The sequence below is a fragment of the Sparus aurata genome, chromosome 7 (genome assembly GCF_900880675.1).
Source record: "Sparus aurata chromosome 7, fSpaAur1.1, whole genome shotgun sequence".
NCBI lineage: Eukaryota > Metazoa > Chordata > Actinopteri > Spariformes > Sparidae > Sparus > Sparus aurata.
The window spans coordinates 28,567,182-28,593,174 of NC_044193.1; the positions used below are offsets into that span (position 1 = coordinate 28,567,182).

Sequence of the window (25,993 nt, forward strand, 5' to 3'; positions counted from 1 at the left end):
TTCAACCCAGAACTCTCAAAGAGACCAAGCTTCAGTGCCTCCTGACGCCCAGACAAAACAGGCTGAACGTCTTCATACAGCTGGATCCACACACGTGAGAATGAGTGGTGTCTAAAGTTCTGACTTCTGTCTAAAGTTCTGACTTCTGTCTAAAGTTCTGACTTCTGTCAAAGTTCTAACTTCTATCTTATGAACTTAAAAGAATTGAGGTTAGGGTCTCGTTAGTATTAAAAGATTACTCCCGTAATATTTAATATATAAAAACCCAACCCTTTAACTTTACCATCTACCGACGGTCACACGACTTTATTACTTTCCTAATTGCAGTCTTTACATTTTCTGTTATCTGTTGTTCGTCTAAAATTGTCATGTCTTTTATTTTACCCAAATTATTTAGTCAATAAACATATAATCGTTTGTCTTTGTCTGGAACTTAATTTTAATATGGAGAACCGATGGATACGTGCAAAGAATTCACTACTTCAGAATATTGAGACTGAATATTGATTGATATTGAATAAATTGATTTTGAATGGACTCTAACTGTCCAAGCCAACTGGTACAGTTAGGTGTTTGGAATAATGTCCTCCGGATTATTCCAATAACTAAACACGGAGGTGGTGCCCCCTTTAACGAGTGTAATATTAATTGCTAGTGATTAATAATCATATATATATCAAAGTAGTGTGTGAGCAGTGTCTCCTACATCATATATTTATGGTGCTGCCCATGTCAGGACCGCACACCATAGTATCCTACATGTGTATCATGTGTATTTTTATCTATTTTTTGAAAATGCTGACATAAAAGCAGCCCAGAATCAGTCAAAGTAGTGTAAGTAAAAGTTGGCTCTACATAAAGGGGCACTATGTAGTTTTGGAGAAGAAATGAAATGCAAGACTTTTAATATTTTCAATATTAATGAGGTAATTATTTTCCACAAGTGAATAAACAAGCTGTTCTCAGAGGAAAATAAGGTTCCAGAACACTGTTTGAAGCTAGAAAGGTGGCAGGGTCCACCACACATAAACAAAGTAAAACAGCATGAAACTGTATTGTCAATAAAGGTCAGTTTGTCTATTCAGTTTATTCAGTCATGAAAACAAAGAGAATTGGTTTATTTAGTTTGTTTTAGCAGAAAAAAATCAGTGAATGAAGACCTTTCCCTTCTAAATAAAATGTCTTCCCCCAAACAATATGTAAGAATTTTAGTTTAAAACATTAAATACAGCAGCATAACAAAACAATTGAGCAAAACTGATCAACAGAATGTGAAGAAAGGATAGTTCTGACAATATTTTAAAGACAACTCTGTGTTGTGTTACAGATATCTACGGAAATTAGCTGCTCACCACCTAGCCCCGACCCGTTCTCTTTCAAAATACCACTCTGAGCTTCACATTCGGACAGCTAGCTGCATGGCTAAATAAGCTAAGTAGCTAACGGTAGCTACAGTTCGCAGTTACTCTGGTGATATGCAGCCCCCTACTTGTTTGGAGTATGAATTTTAGGGATGGCCAATTCTTACATATTGCACCCTCAAGAAATGTGAGGAAACCTCTTAATTAAGAGTGACCGAGTAAAATACATTTCAGTGTATGAGCTGAAAAAATATAACTTAAATATTATTAGTGTAATTTACCTGGTTATTTTAAGGTAATCAGATTTTTTAAAGTCAGATCAGCTTGTCAGTTTTTACAGTAGACTGTAGCATCTGTTTGTTTCACAGAAAAAACTGTTTGTGGATTGGAAATCTGAAATGACCTTGCATAGCAGGAGGAACGCTTTTAGGTTAAAGTATGCACAACACCAACCTAATTGCATCACCACAAACAATGCTCCTGTTCCATTTTCATGTCCGTCTTTCACACTGTATACGAGCTGCTGCTCCACAGACCCCACTGAGCAGTGAGAGCACGTCTGTACCTTGATTAAAGCTACAGAGGCATGTAAGTGATCTTTCTCTGCTATTGATTAATGAGAACAGGTGAACTGAACAGAATAACCAAGTGGGTAAACACACACTAATTTAATCAGTGGGGCTATCAAGTGGCCTCAGTAAGAGGCCTTTTCCAAAATATCTCCCTCCATGGCATCCTAGCACCTAATTTTAGCAGTGATTGGCCTGTTCATCTATCCTCATCAGGCATAATCAACTCAACACCTGCAGAGAGAGAAATCATTTAGATTTAATCAAAGCTACTGCTACCTAAGCTTGGTTACTCTGGATCCACATTGAAGTATTGACGTAGTAGAATGTGCCCAAGTTTATAATTCAATAAATTCAGATTTTATTCAGAAAGAGTCAAATACATACTTACACATCAAACCTTAGGTTTTGTTTCTCCTCAAAGAAGAAATCCAGGACAAACTTCCTGACGAAATCTGGACTCCTAGTGTTGTCGATGACCTCTGTCCTGCCAAACTACGAAAATAGAACAAAAATGATAATTGCCGCTGATTGGCAGCATTGATTAATGAGTCAAAATATGCTATTAGGCTAATAAGCAAGAAGACATGGAGAGAGAAGAGAATGCGTTTAATGAGATTCAGCATGATATTAGCATTGTAAGATTTAAAAAAAAAGGGTTCGGAATTCATAAATACAAATGTCCTCTGCAAAAGTGTGACCACACTGGATCACACTGGGCTTCATTGTGCTGTGTGCTAAATCTGTGTCCCCAGAGAAATCAGGAAGCTACATTCACACCAGCTCTCCACCCTGCGAACCCACACAGTTCCGTTCCCAGCCTCCCTCCTGGGCCATGCCGTTCCTCCATCTCTGTGACAATCACACCAGTAATCCCCCCGGTGGACTGCCAGCCTCGCCTCCGTGGCCTGGCCCGACAGCACCGTGTAATGAGCTATTGATCTTGGCACTGCCTCACCCCAGCCTCAATACCTCTACTCATGTCTTTAGTGTCCAGTGCACATAATCCGTGCTATCAACTGCGTCCCCAGCCTATCCATTACCAAAGCCTTGCAGGGGAGTGTATTGGACCCCAGAAACTACCTGCCACACCGACCTGAGGGGAAAATCTCATGATATTTCCCTGTAGTGTTTCTAATTTTAGGGCTGGGGGCCTTTGGTTTATAATCTCACTCAGGCGTGATTGGTTAATAGGTGCTGGGGCATTGTGGGTGAAGGCTGGGGAATTGCTTTGTTACTGGGGAAGAAATAAGAGTATACAGAGCAGATTGCAAGACAGTCATTGGTTACAGCACAGGCTATGGAGACCTATCAAATGGGTCTATTACAAATACCATAGGGTTTTTTTTTTCAAATATATCTAACGTAACCCTTCGATTTACTGTTTTTCAATAAACCTCTGAGGTGAAACAATCATTCAGTGTCAGAAATGCTATGCTAAATAATATCAACAGTGGTGCACACAAGAAGGATTTGAGCTTTGATTTGTTTCCCGTGTGTGGATGTGTACAGCTGTTGTGTGTTGACTTGTATAAGGTTTACCATCCACCGCTTTACTCATTTTGAAGCAGTTTGTTGTAGGTGTGTAGCCTAGGAAATCTGCAGGTCTCATGCTGGGGTTTGGCTGTGTCTAAATGCTTATGGAATAGGTATTGCAGTAAAAGTACAGCAGTACAGAGGCTGTGCAATATGTGTTGTATGTGGTGTACCATAGGCTGCAGAATGGAGTGAACTGACCCTGAACTTAGCACTTTGTTTGTGTTTTACAGCATGACCTTGGTGGGACTCGTGTTGAGTCAACACCTGGAAAGAACCCAGATTAACATGTATTCAGGTTTATAATAATAACATTGGCTCTGGCTCAGGAAGTAGAGCAGATCATCCAATAATCAGAGGGTCAATGGTTCGATTCCTGGCTCCTACTTCGTATCGGAATGTCCTGACAATGAACCCAAGATTGCTCCCAATGGCTGATGTGTGTGAGAATGGCTTAGAATAGAAATTTTGTGGGGTGCATTAGTTTGGAAATGCTCTATCGCTCCTGATGAGAAGGTCAGCAACTCACATGGCATCCTCTGCCATCAGTGTGTGTGAGTGGGTGAATATGACAGGTGTTGTCTAGTGCTATGAGTGGTCGTTAGACCAGAAAGTGTTACATAAATGAATGTCCATTTACAAATTGAGAGGATAATGAGTGGCCTTATGTGAGTTCAAAGTATATTACTCCCCTCTCTGAATATGACTCTTTATGAACTCTTTTATAGTTGTTACTAAATATAACAATCACATTTAAATAGGTCATTGTGTGTTTATGTGGGATAGTGAGAAGCAGATTAAGAATTAAGTTTATTTTGGGACCTTTAATGCAAACAAGAGAACCTGAAAATAATCAGACCTCACAGCAGAAAGCTGCAAAGCAACATCCACCTGAAGTTCTTCTCAGAATATTTAGTTATGGAAGGTTGGTGACACAGAGAACTCTCGAAGCTGGTGGGCTAACTGTTATTATTCTAGCCAGCAGGGACAGGATAATGCTAGTCAGTCAATAGCTCCTGGCACTTTTCTTTCTCTGTCCGTCCCTCTTGGCATCTCGTTGACTGGATTGCAAATTGTTTAATGCAGTAAAGAGTTTTATTGCGTGGGGGGAAAAAGCTCTCAGAGCTAATAACTGACAGTGAGCCTGTTGCTAAACAAGATCGTTAGCTTGGTTGCCAACTTAGTTAACACAGTGTATTCATAAGATTCATTTGTATGGTGTCTCAAGTGACTGCAGACTACTTTATACTCCGAAGTGGAGGCTAAATTAAGATTTGATGATAAGACAGAGCTTATAGGCTTAAGATTCCCACATTTCGAAGCATATATCTATAATCAAAGATGGCACCTAATCAGTCCAATGAGAATTACTAGGCTGGTGCATACAGCAAATGTTTTCTAGCTTCTGGGTTTACCTCCTGGGTATAGAACCAACTGAATATACTGTATCCAATTATGTTTCATAGCCAACAATGTGGCCCATAGACTACATTGTGATGATGGCAAAGATTTTTAAATAACTTTTTTTGGCCCAAGGAAAGTTTTATAAATATGAAACCGGCAAGGACGAAAAATTCATAATGGAAAACAGAGTTTGAAGTGACCTGTTAACAGATGTCTCTTTTATGATGGGGGTCTATGGGGCAAACGCTTTACAGGTCCAGCCCTGGTTTAAATAATACATCCATGTCTCCAGCACCATCAAAATGGTTAGTTTTTAGTTTAGTTTTTTTAACTACATGGATAGTTTAGATAAACATTCCATGTACTTACTTTACCTCAACAAGTGAATGCACTAATGTACCAATTTCATTAAAAGCATTGATTTCCCCACAAAGGTTTGTTGCTGCAGTAAGTCAGGCCTTTATTCTAGTTTTGCAGCATGAAGTCACACAGATAGGTCTTTGTAGTCCTCCATTGGCAACCATGAGGATTTTTTGCGGGAGCGTGTAAGTGGAGGATGTTATCCATGGGCAGCGGAAATTGGAACTGCTTGTGATAAAAAATATATATATTCTGCACAGCCTAATGAAGCGGGAAGAGTAAACAGCCATAAAAGAACAGCTGTACACAAACCACTTCAAAAAAAGCACTCTATTGTGAACGGTTGAAGATGGGCTATTTGGAGACATCCTGTCAGACCTTTAGGATGTGGTAGAATAAAACCAATGCTTCTTGCAGGGATTGGTCATTGCTTGCCAATACGGAATGCTAATGCCCTTTTTTCAACAAACATCCATTGACAAATTATAAAGAGTTTTGCAAATGCAAAACATGATGTCATTTGAAAGGAGAGGATTTTGCCAGTTTCTATTCGAGCACAATTACCTGCTCATAGTGTCTATGTGTACGGCTGACAGCGAGATGTTTACTCCGCTGATTGCAGTGCAATTCATGCCGTGTTTTTGATTAAGCCCTGCCACATGGAAGAAAAGGTGTGAGGTGTCTTGGAATGAGAGGATCAGCGGCGCCCCCCACGACACAACAGTGTTGACTTTGAATTTGCAAATGGGCAAATACATCGACTAAAGGCAGAATGTCATAGGCAAATTAGCTGAGGGGAAATAGGGCTAAGAGATGACATGGAAATGTGTCTGCGAGCCAACGAGCGCTGCTGAAAGAAGGGAAGGAATTCAAAGGAGCAGAAATGAATGGAAGGTCACATGACCTCGCCTTAAAAAAGAGTGACAGAGGGCGAGACAGCAAGAAGTTGAGCAGAGTGGACGATGCATATTTGATGAGGCCGAAAAGGAATCTCCCAGAGTCATGATATGAATTCATTTTATCTATCATCAAACACTTGGTATAATGAGATCAATTTTATTTATTCATTCTTTAACCGTTACTAAGAATTCATCAGCTTGGGTCAAGCATATGAAGCGTTTCCTTCCCTTCCTGAGTCTATTTCAGACAGCGGTGGTTACACTTGTGTGGGCAAGTGAAGAGGTTGACACTTTCAATTTTCTACAACAATGTTCTCAAGGGCTTGCAGTGAGTTGCCTCCGGACTTCATATTAATAACCCCCCTCGCTCAGCCCTGGCTGAAAGTCTTGAAAGTTAATACTCATTATATTAAATTCCTAAAAGAAATGCACACATCTGGCAGACAGGTAGACACAGATACTGGATATAAATGTTGAGAGAGCAAAAGGTTACTTAACTTACCTCCCTCCATTCTTTGGTTCCCACAGCCTGCAAATACAACACGACCACTGGAAGGGAACGAGGAGGAGAAGAAGCCGAGGGGGGAAGGGTGATGAAAAGAGGAAAAAGGGTAGATGTTCAATTTAGTGATTAGTCTGATGGTTTTTTTTTGTGTTGCTGTTTTTTTAAGTTGGCACCTGCAGCACCTGAGAAATATCAAAACTGTCAGGTAAGAAAATCAATGCTACCCACACTAATTTTATCAGATGTGTCTCAGCTGGAAGCATTGTCGATAATTTCTTAATAAAAAAAACATTGCAACACCATTGTCAGACTGGAAACTCAAGACAATTAAAGGATTTAATTGTGTCTAATCTTCAATAGACACATTCAATAAGACAAAAGAGGAGTTGAACATCAGGATAATGAAAACATATTAACACAGTATTTCTTTTGTGGGCTCATTCTCATTTTTCCTCCAAGTATACCTACATAACAGTGAAGGAGTAATCAATCTAGATATTTTCTGCCTTGCAGGTATGTTGTCACCACCTTCAGACAGGCCTCTCCCTGCCTATTAATATCTATAATTACAAAAAGGCAGAAAAACTGTGTATGAAGCGTTTTTCTAGGGAACAAATGAAACATACAGTCCCATGATGACTGTTCTCCAAGGAAAAAGAAAGAATCAGTAGTTATAACAAGTCCCCAAAACACCATGTTCACGGAGCCATAGTAATTATGACTCCTGTCCGTTGTGGGCAAGGGACGTCGTTGACGTTCTTCCCAACAACTCTTTGATATCTTGCCATAAAATCTTGAACAGACATTCATGATACCCAGAGGATGAATCATGCTGGTTTTAATGATCCTCTGGCTTTCCCTCCAGCTCCACCAGTAAGCCCACCGTTTCGGTTCAGTGTGAAATATATCAACAATTGTTGGATTGTCATAATATTTGGTACGGACAGTCAGGGTCTCCAGAGGATGAATCCTATTGATGTTGGCGATCCCTTTACTTTTCATCTAGCACCCTCATCCAGTCATCCAATATGTACGCCTCACAGATGGACTGGCATAAAATGATAAAGATATTCATGTTCCACAGAAAATCATCCTGACTTTTCATCCAGTTACACCAGGAGCATAATCGTTTTTGGTTCAGAGTCAAATATCTCAATAACTGTCATTAAATTCTGTGCACACAATCATGGTCTCCAGAAGATGAATCCTACTCGTGTGGGGATCCAGATGGACTGGTACAAAATTTCCGTAAAGACATCTGTGTTCCCCAGAGGATGAATCATACTAACTGGTGATGCTACCAACATTCATTTTGGTTTATGGCCAAATAGTTTCAGAATGAACAACATTCTCAACAGCCTTAACTTAATGTAACTGTTTGCACGCTAACACACTAAACTGAAATATTAAAGTTAATACTTTTTTAATACAAATTTTCAAAAATTGGAAAAATAAATCAAAAAAATGGACTGGGAATTTGTTGGCATGCTCTCTATCACCAGCATAGCATTTGCACATCATTTGTGTCTGATTTTCTTTTTATATTGGACTGCTCAGGGCCATAAACTAATTTGGGACTTCAGCTTGGTTGGTTTGGCTTTATATTGACATTACAGGCTAACAAAGGTGTTAGACTCTTAATATCATTATAAAAACAAAAGTAGTCTCAGTGATTGTGAGCCTAAGTTGAAGTATGGGTCCCCTGACAAACCATTATTTGTGCTTTCCTGTTTGCAAATTCCTGCTGTGGTTTGTTCACCAAACATTACATTAGTCTCCTACAGTGAAATTTTGCTTCGAGTGTTCTGCCTGAATACAGCAGAGGCAGCCCAATTATAACTCAGAGATTTATCATGTTGTCATGCTAGGATTATGTTCATGCATATGCAAACAAAGAACACTCACTGAAGGCTCTTATGGGATGTTTTAATAATAGGCCAAGTGTTGCTGTTGGTGTCTAGACGGGCACCATCAGCGACTGTGTGCCTCTGTCAAGTTTGGACATTAGCTCTAATGAACTTTAGACTGGATGATTAAAACCACATTTTCCCTCCTAATGAGCAATTAACAGAGGGGAGATAACAGAGAAAGGGGCAGCAGGCAGCGGACCTTTCGGGCATTGCGTCTTGAGAAGAAACACAAACATCTCTTTGTCAGATTGTTAACAATAAGGGAAGGGGTTTTGTGCATCAATTACAAGTTAATTAGCTTGTGAATGTTAGCCTTCAATTAAATTACAGAAACAAAAACATTCAAGACAAGCACACTCCAGAGATTAGATCTGCTTGTATCAAAGTTACACCCAAATGTTCTCTCTGCCCCAACAACTAAAATAATGATGTTAAAGAGGCAGAGTGTACTTCTCTATCAGAGATAGAGCAGTGAAGGCACAGGACCTTTATGTCTACCCTGGTTGCAGAGTAACAGCACCACAGCTAGACAGTGGACTCAGACTAATCTGCGCCAAGGCTACATCAGTGTCGGCAGCGTCCGGAGAACCTGGCTGATTGCCTGCTTCATGGAAAGTGAAAAGATGGAGCCCATCTGGTCAGCCACGGAGCGGCATAATCACAAGGCAATTCGTACTTTACTCTGAACCCTACTCCAACTACAAGTCCTGACAGCAGTCTGGCTGCAGGACAGGTGCGCAGGTGACTCTGAACTGAGCACGAATCATACACAAACAGGAACAGACATGTTTAAGGGGGAAGTGGAGCCCCCACACCTTCTGTACTGCCCCCATGCCTTCTCCTGTTGATGGCACACTGGATAGACCACTGATGAAATACAAAGTCCAGTATCATTATTGTGTTAAAAAATGTGCCTTGTCTATAACCAATTCTAACTTACACAAAAAATTTGAACACAAATGTATTTTAATGTAGACATTTGAGAACTACCTCACTCAGCCCTTTAAAGGACACATTTTCACTGGAATGTGCAACATTATTAATACGCAAAACTGTCAATATTCCCAGGAAAGTGTCAAATAAAACACTGTAGTCATTAAGCTACACATTAAAGGAATTAGTATAAAATAACGGACTTAAATTTAGCACATCCAAAGCTAGCAAGGATCCATCCATTAACTGAAACCCCAGCTGGCCATTGGGTACACCCTGAATAAGTTGCCAGTTCATCACAGGCTGACTTATAGGGACAAACAACCATTCACACTCATATTCCCACTTACTGACAATTTAGAGTAACCAATCAACATTAACTTCTTTTCATGGGAGGAAGCCAGAGTAGAACCCACGCAGAAGAGAACATGCAAATTCTGCACCGAAAGGCCCTGACCTGGCCAGATCTCAAACCAAGGTCAATCTTACTGTGGGGGCCTACATCGCTAACCACTGCGCTGCAATGTTGCCCCAAGCTTTGAATTAGGGCATTGCAATCACAGTGGAGTCAAACTGTTGTTTCTGAGATGACACAGAAGTTCTTCCACTTTTGGAAGATATCTGTGTATAATTTCTTAGCCCCAGGGCCAGGTATGCATATTCATGGGTACATTGTTTAGCATTAGTGTGATGTTAATGGTGGTATCAGTACAATCTGCACAAGAGCCTGATGAAACTGTGTATTATGCCAAGAAATCTTCAAACAGAGTGGTGTAGGGATGGCGTATATTTTGTAGGTTAACCTCGCAACTTGGCATCGCCCTGGTTCCCTCGACAAAAAGCCTGTAGGATTTTTTCATTGGATTTTGATGGAATGCAGAAAATAAGCTCTGTCGCAAACACAAGCTTATGATATTTACACGTTATGTTCAGCAAGATGATCTTCACAGATGAACACCGCTTTTGTGATTTTTGAAGCAGCAAATCTTATGAAATAACTACTATACCTTTCCTATGAACTGATCAGTTTACAAGTTGTAAAGTTAGAGTTAGCATAGAAGTGTTGTTTCACACGCATTAATTTATTTGTGGTGGTCTGCCACAATATCAACATTGGCCGCCACATATTGATTTTCCTTTTTTGGAGCTGCGCATCCTGTTCTCACTCACTTAAGTCAGCGCGTATTTAAAGCCTCAAATCTCCCATGAAAAGGTTTCTTTTTATTGTCAGAATTTGGACAATTCGGTCCAATAATATTTGGAGAGTCTAGAAGAGCCGACCGATTACATTTTATCCCCATCCAAGATAGCTCGGAAGATAGTAACTCTTAAACCATGAAGGGTTAAAATGACTAAAACATGACTCAAACTAATATGTATTTTTGTCTAAAGACCAAAGCTGAAATTGCTGCAATTAACATTGCAAGGATGAAAATGACTATGAGGAAAGATTATGAATTATTAAATAAGGCAACAAGGCAAGAAGCAACGCAACATAATGTAAAGAACGTGACTGACGTAGAAATCACCGCAGTGTGACAGACAGACGACCAGGGGATTAAAAAAATAAATGATGAGACGTATGTTAATCTGCTGTGGATCGTGTCAGTCACACGAGCAAGAAGATACCTGCTCTATTAATTCAGCTCCTGTAGGCCCAGTCATGTGACGTTAATGTGTTTACAACGGTGTTGTATTGGGTTTAACAGCGATAATTGTGTGTAATAATGAAAATCAGAAATTGGTGTATTAATATTTATCTGGCCCAGAGGAGATCGAACTACTTTAACCACCATGTGTGCAAGTCACTGTCGGCAAATAACTCACCGCCATGAGTTTTTTTAAACGGATTGCTACGGGACGTAAAGAGCATGTAATCTCCAGCCTGCATGTATGTACTTGCAGGCAATCCCTCCTATATTATATAATTTATGTCCTGTCGCTGTGTTGAGTGTAATTGAAAATGCCAGAGTTTCCTTTTTCGTACTCATCCGGCTAAGGCTGAGCAAGCTGACAGCAAGTGTCACCTGTGTGAAGGGGGTTTTTTTTCGACAGGGGATTTCTTGCCGCCTGCCTCTTGGATTTGCGCTGCAGGAAAATATAATCAGAGAGTAGGTAGACACAGACAGGATGCCATGGGCTTACTTACAGGCTGAGGGCACAAGCTGCTCACAGTGAGGTGAGACAGAGAGGTGGTCGGGAGGCAGGAGCATGTGGTGGAGGAGGAGGGGGATGGAGCTAGAAATGGAGGACTGGGGGAGGACAAAATTGAATATTAAAGAGAAGGACAGGGAGGGAAGGTGGAATAAGAATAATGGGTAAAGTGAGAGGGGACAGAGACTGGAGAAATAGATAAAGAAAGCGAGGCGTGATGAAGGTAAGAAGATGAGGCGGACAGGTGATTGCTTGGCAAACAGAAGCTGAGTGGAAAATCTGAGTCCAACACAGTCAGGTGGTGGCAGATTTCCTCTGGAGAAGATGTGGTGGGTTTATGGGCTTGACTGTCAGAAATCCTCCATAGATGCACCTCTCACACAACAATTTAGGTGAGGCACGGTGGGCACACAGCCCGCCTGCCCCCCCTATTAATCTATTGATCTCCTGCCAAGAGAGGGATAAGGGAAGAGAGCCCCGAACCTTTGGAGGCCATTTCTTGAACCTCAGTGGAGCATCGACGACAAAGCCGCGTGGTTGGGAGCCAATATAGAGAGATATTCTGCACCTGGCAGGGTTTTTCTCTGTGAAAATCCAGCCTTCTTAAGAGCCTAAATCACAAAGAGCAAGCCATTTTAACTGGAATGGCAGAGATTCCCCCCGATTCTCAGAATCAAGTCCATGTGGGGATGTTTCTTTGCCCAAGATAATAAATTGAATCCCAAACCAAAACACTGCATTATTACCATCTTATAAAGATGATAAACTGTTAGTTAAAGGGAAATTCAACCAAGAATGAAAATTCTGCTGTTATCGACTCCCCACATGCTCTCGTCAGGTGAACGTTTGAAGTCTACAAAACATTTCCGGAGATGCACAAAGCAGTGTTTCCCATTTCATAGATGGAGATTTTCTTTGAAACTTAAAAAGGTCAGCTAAGTATCCAGAGGCCCAGAGATCCCACACTGATTTGAAAAGACATTATTTACACGATTAGCAGGAGCTTAAAAAGGGTGTAATCAATTTCGGGTGTGTCTAAAGACTGTCACTGGATGGGCTGTATGGAGCCATTTTATGGGGGCTTTTTGTGGTTTGTTGTTTTTTAACAATTCAAAACAAGTCCCCATCTACAGCTACCCGTTGTTCGAGAGAATGCTGCAACGCTGTTTTGCTGTGAAGCTCCAGAAACTCTTTGTGGACTACCAAACTTTACCTGACTTTCCATCTGCATGGAGGTGCATTCCATTTTTGGGTGAACTGTTCCTTTAAAATGCACATAACCATGTTCATAGCTGTGAACCTAAATGTGAAACGGCAGATTACTGCTTTGTCACATTGTCGCCATGTGTGTGTCAACAAAATCCTGAGCGAGGAAGGGACACATTTTATAAAGAATGGCCTTTTTAAATGAACATGGCAATTAAATGGAGTGGGAGTGGGACGGAATCAACAGGGGTCACTCAATCTTTCAGATCTCATCAGGAGACCTGAGGACCAATTACAGACCAGCGACCTTTATTTAGCAAAACGGCTCAGGCCTCGTCTTTATTCCCCTTGCCGCTGAGCCTTTATTTAAGTATAATCGACTGGGGTGTAACGATGAATGAGGGGAATGTTGGAAGTTATTTTTAGCGCCATGACAGAAATTACACACTTTAAAAACAGTTAAAAGTTGTTTTCTTAAAGTGTATGCTCAAACACTTACAGCAGCAACCTCTCACCAACACACACACACACACACTGAGAGAAGATTGCCAAAGCACTGAAAAAGTAATAAAAGACCCCCCCAAAAAACCCAGCCTGGACCATATAGTTTATTTATCAAGATCTTCCAGATGAGTCATTTTAAAACCACAGCGGGCACTGGAATGGATTTTTAGAACAGGAAAAACGAACACACTCTCCAACCACACCTGCTGAGCTATAACAAAACATCCACTCCTACCTTACAGTGAGTCACAATCCTCAAGCAGATGCAGCAAACTGAATGTACAGCGGAGCATCACATCTAAACAGCGTCTAGAATTTAATCAACATGACTCACCGGCTTTGCGAGGACAGACCACACGGAAGAATCATGTACAATTATGGCAATTGAATCAATGTTACACATAATTGTATTTAATTTTAAACACTTCTGGACCGGTGGGAGCGGGGAGGCCGTCTCTCCTACAGATTTTTAATGGAGTGAAACACCCATGCATGTGGCTGAAAACCGCCAGTACTCCACTGGCAAATGGTGTTACATAAGAGAAGTGGGATGTTTCATATGGGAGCCTGATAGCAGTTTAGATGGTGTTGGTTGGAAATGAAAGAGCCAGATAAATCGTGCTGGAAGTGTGCAGCTTGAGGAGCTGCTCAGCGAGGAACACGAAGCGGGGAAAAGATTTCCTCGAGTGTTCTCTCTTAAACTTCCAAAGTTTCACTGAGCCAATGTCATCAGTGATTTTCTTCGCACTTCAGGGCTGACATGATGTCAGTGTAATATAAATCTGAATAGGAATTGGAGACTGAAATGACAATTTTTGAAGTGCAGAAGGGTCACTTCAGAGGCAGGACAGCTGTGCGAAACACAAAAAGGTACAGTCGTAGCTACTGGGAGTGAGAAGAAAAAATATCTCATGAATTCCATTATTTTCATCTGGGTCCAAAAGAATACATCAAACAGATGCATTTGTCCCTGACCAAATGACAGAACAGCCTGTAATCTCTCGAGAGATTTCAATTTTTCTTATTACCGCAGTTCAAATGGAGAAGAATTCCACTCGCTCGGGGAAATGCACGAGAGCCCTTCGCATCCCTCCAAGGGCGACATCAATGTGGCTGAGGTCACACATGCCTGGAATGTGTGAGAGCCCCATCAAGAACGGCCTGAGTAAAAACCGTTCAAAGGAGTCGCCGTGAGTATCCTGACAAACAGCAAGCAGAGCGTCGCGGCAGAAAATAGTTCCGTTTCTAATCAAATATCCATCACTTAAGAAAGTGTCATGCATGAATACTTTCAAATGGGACTTATATCTTCCCTGAAAAACTCAGCTAGTAATTGATTGATTTATTATAACAAATGGTGATGTAAGGATCTCTTGAAACAAGTCCAAACTTGCTCAAGAGTGACCTAAAATAACCAATAAACAAATAATACTTTTAATGCAGATATCTTACTGTTGCTCGTAGAGAGGGTTTATTGTGATGATCAGTGCACTCATTTAAATGTAAAAACATTTGAAATGTGACACAAACAGATTTTGTATTTATCTTTATCTATCTTTAGAAATGGCTGCTCGGTGGCACTATTGTAACCAGTCTGTAATATATTGTGCATTATGCTCGTGGAGAACTCATTTACCAACATCTGTCTGCTTTAAGACCACAGTTATTGCAGAAATGGCACATTTTATTGTTACTGTAGCGCCCGCTGGGGATGAAATTATATGAAAATTGTGCAATGTGGCTGTATACACAACATTTCCAAATTTGGTCCTAATCAGATTGAGCACTGAAGAGCTGTAGCCTGTCAAACAAACAGTTAGCTATATCATATGTCGGGCTTCATTTAATCAAAAGAGTATATAAATAAATAAATATATTCCCAGGGCAAAATGTGGCCTATATAAATCCACTCAGCTTCATCCGATGAGACCGCTGTACAGAAATTTTTCTTCGGCTCCACATGGTTCGTCAGTTATCAGCCAAAATGTTAAATCCTCAAAAATGAACCACCTGGTGGTGCAACATTCTTTTATATGTTGAGCATGTCTCGATGGGCCACCTGTGTGCCCGGCAGGATTAGTTGGCAGCAATCATACAGACATTACCTGACTCATAAATAACAGGGCAAGATGTTAAGGCAGAAATATTTATTTGGCCCTCTTTGGTCCAGAGCTATCAAACAAGCTGAGCATCACACGTCTGACATTTCATTACGGTCCGATGTTCACTCTCCTTTTAGCTCTGTTTTGGTCTCAGCTCCTGAGGGAAATATTTGTCTCCTCCTCTGTTCGCCGGCTCATCTCTGACTGTGTCTGTCTGCTGTTTGGCTCTGAGCAGGTGGTGCTGGGTTTATCACAGCTTTTTAAAGGGAAAACAAAACAAATGCTAACGAGGATGTTGGTTTGGTTTCAGCATTCGGGAGGGCGTCTGAGGTCCATCAGTCACGAAATAATGTTGTGTATGCTCCTGCATGTCGCTGTAACTTTATGATAAATAGTGTGTCACCTAATTACAGCTCTCCTATAAAAAGAACTGTCCTGTTCTGTCTTTCCTTTAATTGACGTTTAATTTTGCACTGTTTCCGGAGAATATCAACTGAAAATATAATCTGAGAGTAAGTCTGTTGTTTTCAGCCCCAAAAAAGTGGAGGAGAGAGCACTGTCTTCAGCCCTGAGCAGTAACTGCAGTCTTTCTTTCAGGCTGGCTGTGGTCCAAACCACCTCTTTGAGAGGCTGTTGCCTCAGAGGCAAAACACAGGAAAACAAAGTTTTAAATTCTCTTGCTGTTGCTTGAAAACAGCAATTGAGCACACAGTAATAATTAATGCAGACTTGGAAGAATATAGCAATACATTTATCAAGTCCTCGCTCTTCTTATCTCAATTTTGGCAACCGGACAGTTGGATGACACCATTTAAAGAGATTAGAGTAGGTAAATCATCCTGAAAGTGTTAAAGGTGTGAGACTGAGCCAAAGCAGTGATGTTGTGGGCCGTAAAAAAAACAAAATGATAATCCGGAACTCTCCACAGAGCTGAGGGGAGCTGCTGACTGCTCATTCCCTTTGGTTTTTGAACTATTTAAGAGCCCTTTCACGTAGCACATCATAATATGAGCTGTTGTTGATTAAAAAAGCCAGAAATGTTAGGAAGGAAAGGAACAAAAGAAAAGAGGCAAAGAAAATGCAAAGAAATGGACTGTAGAGATGACAGCTGTGACCAGAAGCCAAAAATGAAACCCCCGAACTGCACTGGCTGAAACCCTACAACCAACTCCATGGCTGACGTTCTTCAGTGTACAGTATCTTGCACTGTTGAGGCCTTATGATGATGATGACTTAGATCTGTCCACAGACAGACGGACAGAAATATGACTCAAATTTGCTTCTGTGCTAGTTCCCACAACAATGGACCAAGAATGTGGCTCAGAGGTGAAAAATGGGGGGGCCACACCTCTAGTTCCGGTCCCCTAACTTGGACCTTGTCCACCTTTTTCTAAACTAAAACAAATGCTGACTTGAAAGGAAAACCTCCCTCAAGTCACTAGCTTAGCAAACTATAGCTTTATAGGAGACTAGTCCATCTTATTTGACATTGATTAGCAGTGTTGATGCCTGACCAGGTGTCTGTCTCTCAGACACCTGTTTTGTCTCGGAGACAGTGCTACCCATGCTGGAGAGGCTCTCCACAGGCACACCGCAGAGCTGCGTTGAATTTCATGGATATAAACAGAGGCCAGATGTCACTTCTGTCGGCCTAATATGGGAATAATTGTTAAATGAAACGCAAGTAACAAACATATTTGTTTGATTAGCTACTGTAGTGCGGCAACTTTGGAATCGTAACAAAATGTAAACAGCTACCACAGTACTCGATACTGCTTCTGTGGTAGCGGCTGGGGCTCAGATGTAGAGCCAGCGTCTTGTTGTCTGAAGATATCTGGTTGGATTTTCCTGGTCTCCATGTGGAAGTGTCTTTGGGCGAGATACTGAACCCCAAACTGCTCACTGATGCGCTGGTCAGCACCGTACATGGCAGCCACCGCCATCAGTGTATGCATTACTGTAAGTCTCTTTAGACAAAATTGCTGCTAAATGTAAATGTGGCTCACGCTACAAAACTCGTCTGCAGGACCATGATATTATACACACACACTCACAACGCGAAACATTATCAGCCGACATAAAAAGTAAAATAACTGGAGGGTTTCTTGCTCAGAATGAAGAAGAGCTCTGAACTGTAAATATGTTGTCCTGGTATGTGTGCCTGCTGCGCTCTGTGCTTCTGTTTATTCATGTCCATCCGTTGCGAGCCGGCTCCCTGCTGTAGTTCCACACCTCAGACTGAAGCACACGTTTATAGCAAAGTTATACATCCTCCACGTGTGGGCGGATATGAAGGTAGTTTGATGGCGGAGTAAAAGAAACTCAAATTTAATTGACCAGGCAACGTGATACAACATCCCCAAGGACAAACCCTGAGTCATCTATAAAATTAGATAAGGAGAAGTGCTTTACAGTATTGCTCCGGTGATCTTGGCACATTCTTGTACAAAGCCGCAACAAACAAACACGTGCAACATCAGATGCACACACGCGCTTGGCTTAAAACTGTTGGCACGGTTAACGACTGAAACTCTAAAGGGGGAATCTGCAAGGAAGAAAATCTTTTATACATGTTTTCACATTACATTTTTGAGGAGCAATCGACCACTCCCTCAGGTGTAAGAAACAAAACAGTGCTGCACAGAAAACCGAGTGGATATCCCTGGATCACTGGGTATCATTAAGTTCATCTGGTTTACAGAACCTCAAAGGGCAAAAGCCTGGCTCTAATTGGCTCTTTCTTTCTATTTCTGTATGTGTCCCAAATGTGCAATCATGTGCTTCCATGTTTCAAGTCTGCGTTGTTATCTCTCGTGGCATCTGTACTGCACTGGAGGTCTGTCATTGATCACTAACTTTGATCCCTGAAACCCTCACATGATAATATGCGCTCTCATCATCATAGTCCCCGAGGCTTTCACACATTTTTTTTTGTCTTAGTCTCGCTTTGCTTGAAGTATTCATCTCAGAAGCTCAGTTTCTCTCTCTGAGTTTGGTCCTGAGCTGCAAAGCTTGGGTACAGACCTGCTGTCACAGATATACAGATATATGGTTGAACATTCCATAAAAAAGCAAGCAAGTGGACCTTGAGTTAAAGGTCCAGTTCATAGGGTTTAGGGGCAGAAATCTAATATGATATTGCTAATTATGTTTTCATTAATAATAATGAGAAAATCAATGGAAACTAAGAATAGTTGTGTTAAAGGATAGAATTATCATCATTAAGGCCCCCACACACCGCCCAGACTGCCTTTATCCGACCACTCCGTTGCCTCTCGCCTGACCCGTTTGGCAGAAAAGTTGCATTGAACAAACCGCTTTGATGTGCTGCCCACTGCACAGTAGTGTGTACGTTCTGCGCTTGCGCGAGATGCAATAAACGGGTGGCGCAAGTGTTGTGTGTAAAAAAGACACTAGTCGAGGGCTTTATGCATGCAACTTTCTTTACTTTTGATCAAAACGAAACTTTTTCAGACAAAAACAGCTGCATACTAAACATGCAGCGAGGCATTACCAAACGAACACAGATTAATTTGTCCTGAACGGACATAACAGCTAGTCTCATGCCAGTACTCCAAAACATGAAAACAGGGAATGATGGAACCGAGTGCATAGAAAAACAAAACATGCGCAGTATTCCGCCCCCCCCCCCCCCCCCCCCCCCCCCCCCACACACACCGCGCTGATTCGCTAGCACACTACCAATCAGAATGGTCATACAGCTGGCATACAGCCAATCAGAGAATCCAATGGCTCAGACGGCCGACAGCCAATCTTCTCAGACGTCGCATGTTGAATCAGACAACGTCTGCGTGGCTCCAAAAGCTTCCAACGCAGCTGAACACACCGAACGGATTTGTTTCTGACCTCGTCCGAGTCTCCCCAAATGCTTCAGACGTCCGATTGTTGGGCCAGTGTCTTCCTGCCTTTAGACCTCAGTGGTCACATCGTGGACAGGGAATAGAGCAATTCTGAAATACGAAAGTTGAGCCAGCCCGTGAAACAAACAAGGGGTATTGGGTGATGGTGCTGATGTTCAGATGAAGGTGAGGTCTACCACACACCCTACTCCACACTTCACATTGGACAAAATGTGTCTATGTTTTGGGGACCGGGATAAATACAATGCCTTCCACGCAGTCAGGGTGTCGAGTGTCGCTTTTAGAAGTCCCCCAGTAATCTTTTAGCCATTTTGCTTAGTTATTTTCTATTTTAACAAACGCAAACCTAGTACATAGAAGTTTAATAGTAAGTGGGAAATTTGGCTAAGGTACATGGTGGTACTAAGCTTGCTCAACTGTTATTGGACCACAGGACAAAATGGGGGGGATTTAGGAGGGGCCAATTCTTCACTCAATTGGTAATCGGTGGAGACTGTTAGTGTTAGAAGCCTGGCGCATTTTGGTCAAACTCGGGCCAAGGGATAGGAGAAAGACTCAGGGTTTTGAATAGCAAATACAATAATCAAGACAGGAGAAGACAAACATTAATTACTTTTAACCAGGTCATGAAAAGATAATAAAGCTTTGATACGGGCTGTTTATTTGTTGGAAGGAACCGGATTTGACCACTTTCTTTACATGCCGCTCAAAAAAATTGATCGAGGGAAACTCCATTTTTTTAAATTTTTCATTTACATTTACTGCTAAGGGACCAATATGTTGTTGTGTTTGATGAGAGATGCACTCAAGGACTATCAGAAGGACTTCTGTGTTGTCAGGATTAAGTCGGAGGAAGTTATCTGTCAGGGATAAAACAGGGATTTTGTTGACGGTGAGGGGGCAGGCAAATCTAGAGAAAGAGAGTTGATTGTTGAGTCTCACTCTTAGGTTGTCCTGTCCTGACCCATGATGACCTGGGAATGAGACTCAACAATCAACTATCTTTCTCCAGAATCACTAACTAATTTTTATGCAACTAAAGAGGGAACCAAGTGGCAGAATTTCCAGGGAGAATAGAATAGGACCAAGGACAGAACCTTGGGGTACGTCACATGTCAGTCAGGCAGATAAGGAGAGATAATGGTCAATGGCCACAGAAAAACTTGTGTCTGACAAGTGGGAGGTGAACCAGTCAAGAGCAGTCCACGTTTGTACAGGAGCCCAGACCAGACAAACCAATCACTGGTTCTAGAGAGGCCCCTTTTTTGGATCTTTATTAGCCACCATAGGGGAGGGAGAGACAAGGGGTATTCAGTTGGTTGGAAATGGCAACCACACTGCCTGATGCCACTAAATCCTAACATATTATTTTTCTTTTGTTAAAAGTCAGACTTTTTGCAATGATTAAGGAATCTCAATGTATCTAGGAAACTGTATGTCTTTAAACATGCATTAAAAATGTCAGAAAGATTTCCCAGAGCCCACATATTTCAATGGTTGATTTTGTTCTACACAGTCAAATTAGTTATTTTAATTCAACTAGATCACTGTCTTTGTACGTTTGACAATGTGTTTGCTTGTCCTTATTCCCTATTGTAGAAATGTGTTATACTTGTTATTATGGCTATTATTATGCATTAAAACTAACGTTAAGTAATATATCAAGGGACAACTAGGAAACCTAGGCCCTTACGACTGGTGGGCGGCCAATGAGAGCCTCTTCACCAGCAGGCAAAAAAACTAGGAGTGAGTATTGATTTTGAGTGCTTGTATCAGTGCCTGTAAGTCAGGGGAATAGTCGGAGCCAGGTCTCCATCCATAATGATAAATATCTGATTGAAGTGTCAGTGTGTTGCTCTTTGTTTTGCCCAGGAACTTTGTTACCTCTTCTGGTGTGGACTACAAATCATTCCAAGAAGAAGTAGAATAATTTATAAGACAAACAAAAATCTTCCTGGTTCTCTGCATTTGATTATATACTGCGGGAGCCTTCCTGAGATTCCTTTTGAAGGAACTGCTGAGCTTTATTTTGCCAGGCCAGAAATGAAACCTAACACAGACAACAACACAGATGCAGTGGTCCATGGAGTTAAGTGTACTTTTGGTCTGTGAATACATTCATGCAGTTTCACAGTGTAATGATTAATACCCCATCTCAGGAGCCTGAGCGCACCCACGGGCGAAGGGGTGGTGTGCGTGCTGCCGCCTGGTAGTGATACTGTGTAATGGATGCTGCACTTCATGCCGCCCCTGGCAAACCCAACTGCCAGTACAGGTGCCGCGGTCAGCACACCAGTCGTCTGCTGAGGAGGAGTGTTACATTTCTTCTGTGGCTGTGGAGCAGGAAGAAGCCCTGCCAAAGACTGAATTTTGATTGGTTTTCTGTCAAAACGATTATGGCTGCAGCCACAACTTTCTCCAGCGCTGACACAGTGGTCTGGCTACAGCAGACTGCCCTGTAGGGGGCTCCACGGGCAAGCCAGCAGACTGTGACTAGCACCTCATTTTTTTGGCTCCATCCACGGGCCTTATTGCTGGGGCAGCATCTGGACCAGCATGTTGATGCTGTTCCTGGATAGCCTAAAGGCTGGTTGCATGTCAACTCCAGATAAGAACATGTAGCGACAGGCAAACGGTCATGCTTTGTAGAGCAGTTTTACCTCCTCGCAGAACGTGACAAAGCTGCCACTAGGACAGAATGATACACACCTGTTTTCACTTTCACTAATTGAGCAGAAGAGCTGCCTGCATCACAGGCAGAAAGGAAAAAAATTGCCTTAATGGGAACATTTGACTGAATTTTATTACCTCACACATGAAAAACTGTTAATGTTGTGAAAAGGGAGGGAAGCAGCCCGTTTATCAGCAGCAAAACCACACATCTGAGAGGCAGAATAAGTGAATTTCCATTTTCTGGTTTGTATGAACATTTTCGATTTGCACATAAATACAAACCTGAGGGGGAACGCCAGAAGTGTTAGAAAGTATAAACATTGCAATAAAGTTTTCACGCTCGGCTGAGCTGGAAAAGTTGTCGATAATAGAAACAGACTTAGCAAATAAGTCGTGATGCACATCAAGCACCTGATTTCAACATCCACCGAAGCTTCTGCCCCACCGAGGAAAAAACAATGGTACTGCCAACTGGAGAGTTTGTGCCAACAGCTGTTAATCCTGATTAAACCTAACTCCAAAAACTCACAGAATACTAGTGGAGGAAAAGACACACAAGTTAAAGTCTTCTTTTGCCAATTTTCTGGAAATTTGTTATAATGTCCACTGAATTTGATGAGATGTCTCGATATGACCAACATAGGCAAACGAGACTGTCAGTGAGAAGATATTTGTATTGATATTTGTATACATTTCTCATAGTTATTCTTCACACATGTCACCTGGTCAAATTTTGACTTTTGCAGATCGGATAAGACAAAAAATTTTTTTTTGGCAGAGTGCACAAAAAGCTTACTTTGTTTCACAGCCTTCACATGGGCAGCCGGAGTTGTCCCAGCTTCAACCCTTTCTTTTTACTGATTGACTGATGAAATAAATGTCTCGCGCTGATCTAAAAAACACAATTTAGGTGCAGTCCGGTTACTTGTGTCTCATAATGAGTCACAGTGATGAAATAATGAAAATAATGACCTATGTTTATCAATTCAGGCCCCTTGAATGGGCCTTGTTCTGGGGCCTTGCATATACCCTGCTAATATCTCTGTTTTCTGTGTTTCTCTAAGTGGTCCCACCAGTGTTCCACTGTCTCACCTTATGGGGAAAACTTTATCTTCCTTATCTTCAGTGTTGTGTTCACTGTCATCACAACAAGCACTGCAAGGGTGTGAGACTGCAATACTATAGAGCCTGCTGATCAGCCAAGACAACATCAATAAAAAGCAGTTTGCTAAATATTTCTGTATCATAATGTGTTTGAATATTATTTTTGGCCTATGTAATTCAAATAACTCTAAAATAAAGTGACTATTTACATTCATACTGGGTTCTTTCTTTCAGCGGACTCTCTGGAAGTCGGCAGCGAGTCCGCCTGAGGCCCCTTGTGGTTTGAACGAACTGTGGGTTTGGACAGCGCACAGCACTTGCACACCTCCTGGGAAAGTCTCCATGGGTCTCAGCTTTAGGTCGCCCCCCTCTGTCGTGCTATTGGCTGGCAAATCTGGGGATCTGGGGATCAGTCCGTCTGGGGCTGTAAAATGCTGAGTAGCTTCCAGGCCTCATGGCTACGTTTGCTTCCTCCTAACACCCAAGGGGATGAGCTATTTGTCAGTCTTTTAGATGTCTGTGTCAGGTTAATGTCAGCAAAGCAGTTATTATGTTGTTAAATTTCGGTCAACTGGTTAATTGTATTATCTTTACTTGCTTTTTTTGCGCGTCGTACCTGTTGTCTTGGAATTTTTGGTACTTAATTTTGTAACTTCTTTTTAGCTAGTCTGTTCCGTTTTTGATTTTATTTCTAGACAGGGCTGCTTAGTTTGTTACCTTGGCCAGCTCTCTCCCTGAATTTACATTTACAAATCTGGCTAATAAAAACTGAAACATCTTTACAACATTTCCTCTTTCTAACTTGAGGTTGTAACATACAGCCGAGTGCTCCCTCGTAGTTCTGAATGACATTAACATCAGAATAGAGTGATTAAACATGTCCTTCAGCTCTCCAGTCTTTTTGAACTTATTGTAAATTGTGTATTTTTCCTCTCTGGCCTGTTCAGTTACTATATTTAACATTCTCACAATCAGCAGACTATGGAGATTTCTGACATACAAGTAGCACTGATTGAACATGTGTAATTGGATTAAATGGCATACACAAGAAGTGGAAAAGGAATGACTGATTAAGAGGGTCAATCTCCTCTCTCCTGTACGGCACCCACACTGTCAATTACCTCCTTCCTGTCACAAACTGCAGTTGCATTACTGCCATGGCATTTTGCTCCCATGTAGCTTTTCTGCCAAACCCCCAACAGCTGAGACTCGACAGTCGTAAAGGCTGGACAAACAGCAGGGAGCAGCTGTGACCGTAAACTCAGTTAACTGAAGGTTCAACGGTTTGTGGTCGAACTTGTGAAAACACCTGTAGACAGGTGTAGTTAGATCCATGTCCAGACAACACGGTGTAAAGTGGCTACAATAGCAGCACTCTACATAATGTTGTTTTGTCATGGGCACAGAGTTTCTGTTATGATTGACGCTGTGCTCAGAAAAGTCACTTTGGATAAAGACATTAGTGATAAATGGTCTGTAGGAGTGCAGTTACTGCAGTTTCCAGAAAGCTTTTAAACCTGTCACTGATTTCAGCTTCCTATTGCGGCCTATGTTTGAAAGTTATTGTGCGCTTATTAGAGCAAATTAGGTCAGATGGCCATCAAGTGCCATATTGAAGCAGAGTATTGGCCAACTGTCAAATCCATACTTAAATCCACACAGGGATAGGATATCATCAGAGTGACCTCTAATTGCTGATAATTTATAGCTGCCGTTAGCACTGCAGTTAGCAGTCTGAACTGTGGGGGGGCGTTGGTGCTTACACCACTAGCATGGGAGCTTTGGACTTGCTGGGCTAGCTGGTTAGCATGCTAATTTCAATATCTGGAAGATACATCGATGTCATGATGTCAAAAATGTTTTTGTTCTCAACTGCAATTCTAACATGTTTATAGTTTTGTTCAGGGAAAATGGAAAGTGTGATGCAGAAATGATGATCCACACCAATTGTTCTCACTCCCAAAACGTCAAATACAGCACTTTGGCACTGTTGAAAAGTCCAAGCCAGTTAGCGGTTGGGTTGGTTGGTTGGTTGGGTCACATTTGGGATTTTAACCTGGGGGTGGGGGTTCATGTCCCGAGTTTAACCAAGAGTCAGGATTGATATTTGATGTGATTTACCTTTTGTGAATGACTGAACCTTTAACTGCAAGTATGATCTAAACTAACTAAAATGTTGATATGAGCCCAAACAGCAGGATATGTTATTAAATGCATAATTGTTGTCAGTAAGCTTCATTTAGAAAGTCAAACCAGACATTGCATCATTGTAAACCTTCACTCTCCCAAATTGATGCTAGAGGTAGAGCGGCTGTGGGTGGGGTACAATTAGGACCCCAAGAAAGTTAGAGGACACAGAGTTAGCTTTGAAAACTTAGAAAACTAACTCTAACTAAACTAACTCTTTCTTAATTTTAAATAATTAATAAAGAGAGAGAGAATTTGCAGATGGCTTCCCATTAGGTACTCACATTTACATGTGGCTGCCAGAGCACACAGGCACCCACGAAATTATGCCTATGCCAGATGACACTGTGTTGTCTTGCAGAAAAAGTTGAGCCAGGTTAATCAAGCTGACCCGTTGTTTTTTATTTATTATTCTAATCCACCATGTTGGCACCTCTGCCAGGCCAACACACAGCTCTAACTGATGACAAAAACAGTAGAGGGCATTTTTTCAAGCAACTGCTAATGTTTGTCTGAACACGTATGCATGAGTCCAGGGATCAACAAGTAAATTAGTTTCAGCCACCACTGGAATACTAATGGTGATAATAATGGAATTAATAAGCGTTAATTAGCGAGCATATGAATGCACTGGAACAACAGATGACTTAACACAGTTATTAGTATGAAGATTATTATTAAGATTTCCGAGTGAATCCTCCCTCA

General features: G+C 41.5%; 1 protein-coding gene across 1 annotated transcript in view; it reads right to left on the reverse strand.

Annotated features, from left to right (window-relative positions):
• LOC115585245 (copine-9-like) overlaps positions 1 to 25,993 on the reverse strand; it is a 97,974-nt gene that overhangs the window by 65,316 nt on the left and 6,665 nt on the right. Inside the window, exons 3-4 of the mRNA XM_030423482.1 lie at positions 6,632 to 6,678; positions 2,322 to 2,425 (exon numbers count right to left, since the gene is read on the reverse strand). Coding sequence (XP_030279342.1) covers positions 2,322 to 2,425; positions 6,632 to 6,678 — 151 coding nt within the window. The remainder of the gene's footprint in view (positions 1 to 2,321; positions 2,426 to 6,631; positions 6,679 to 25,993) is intronic.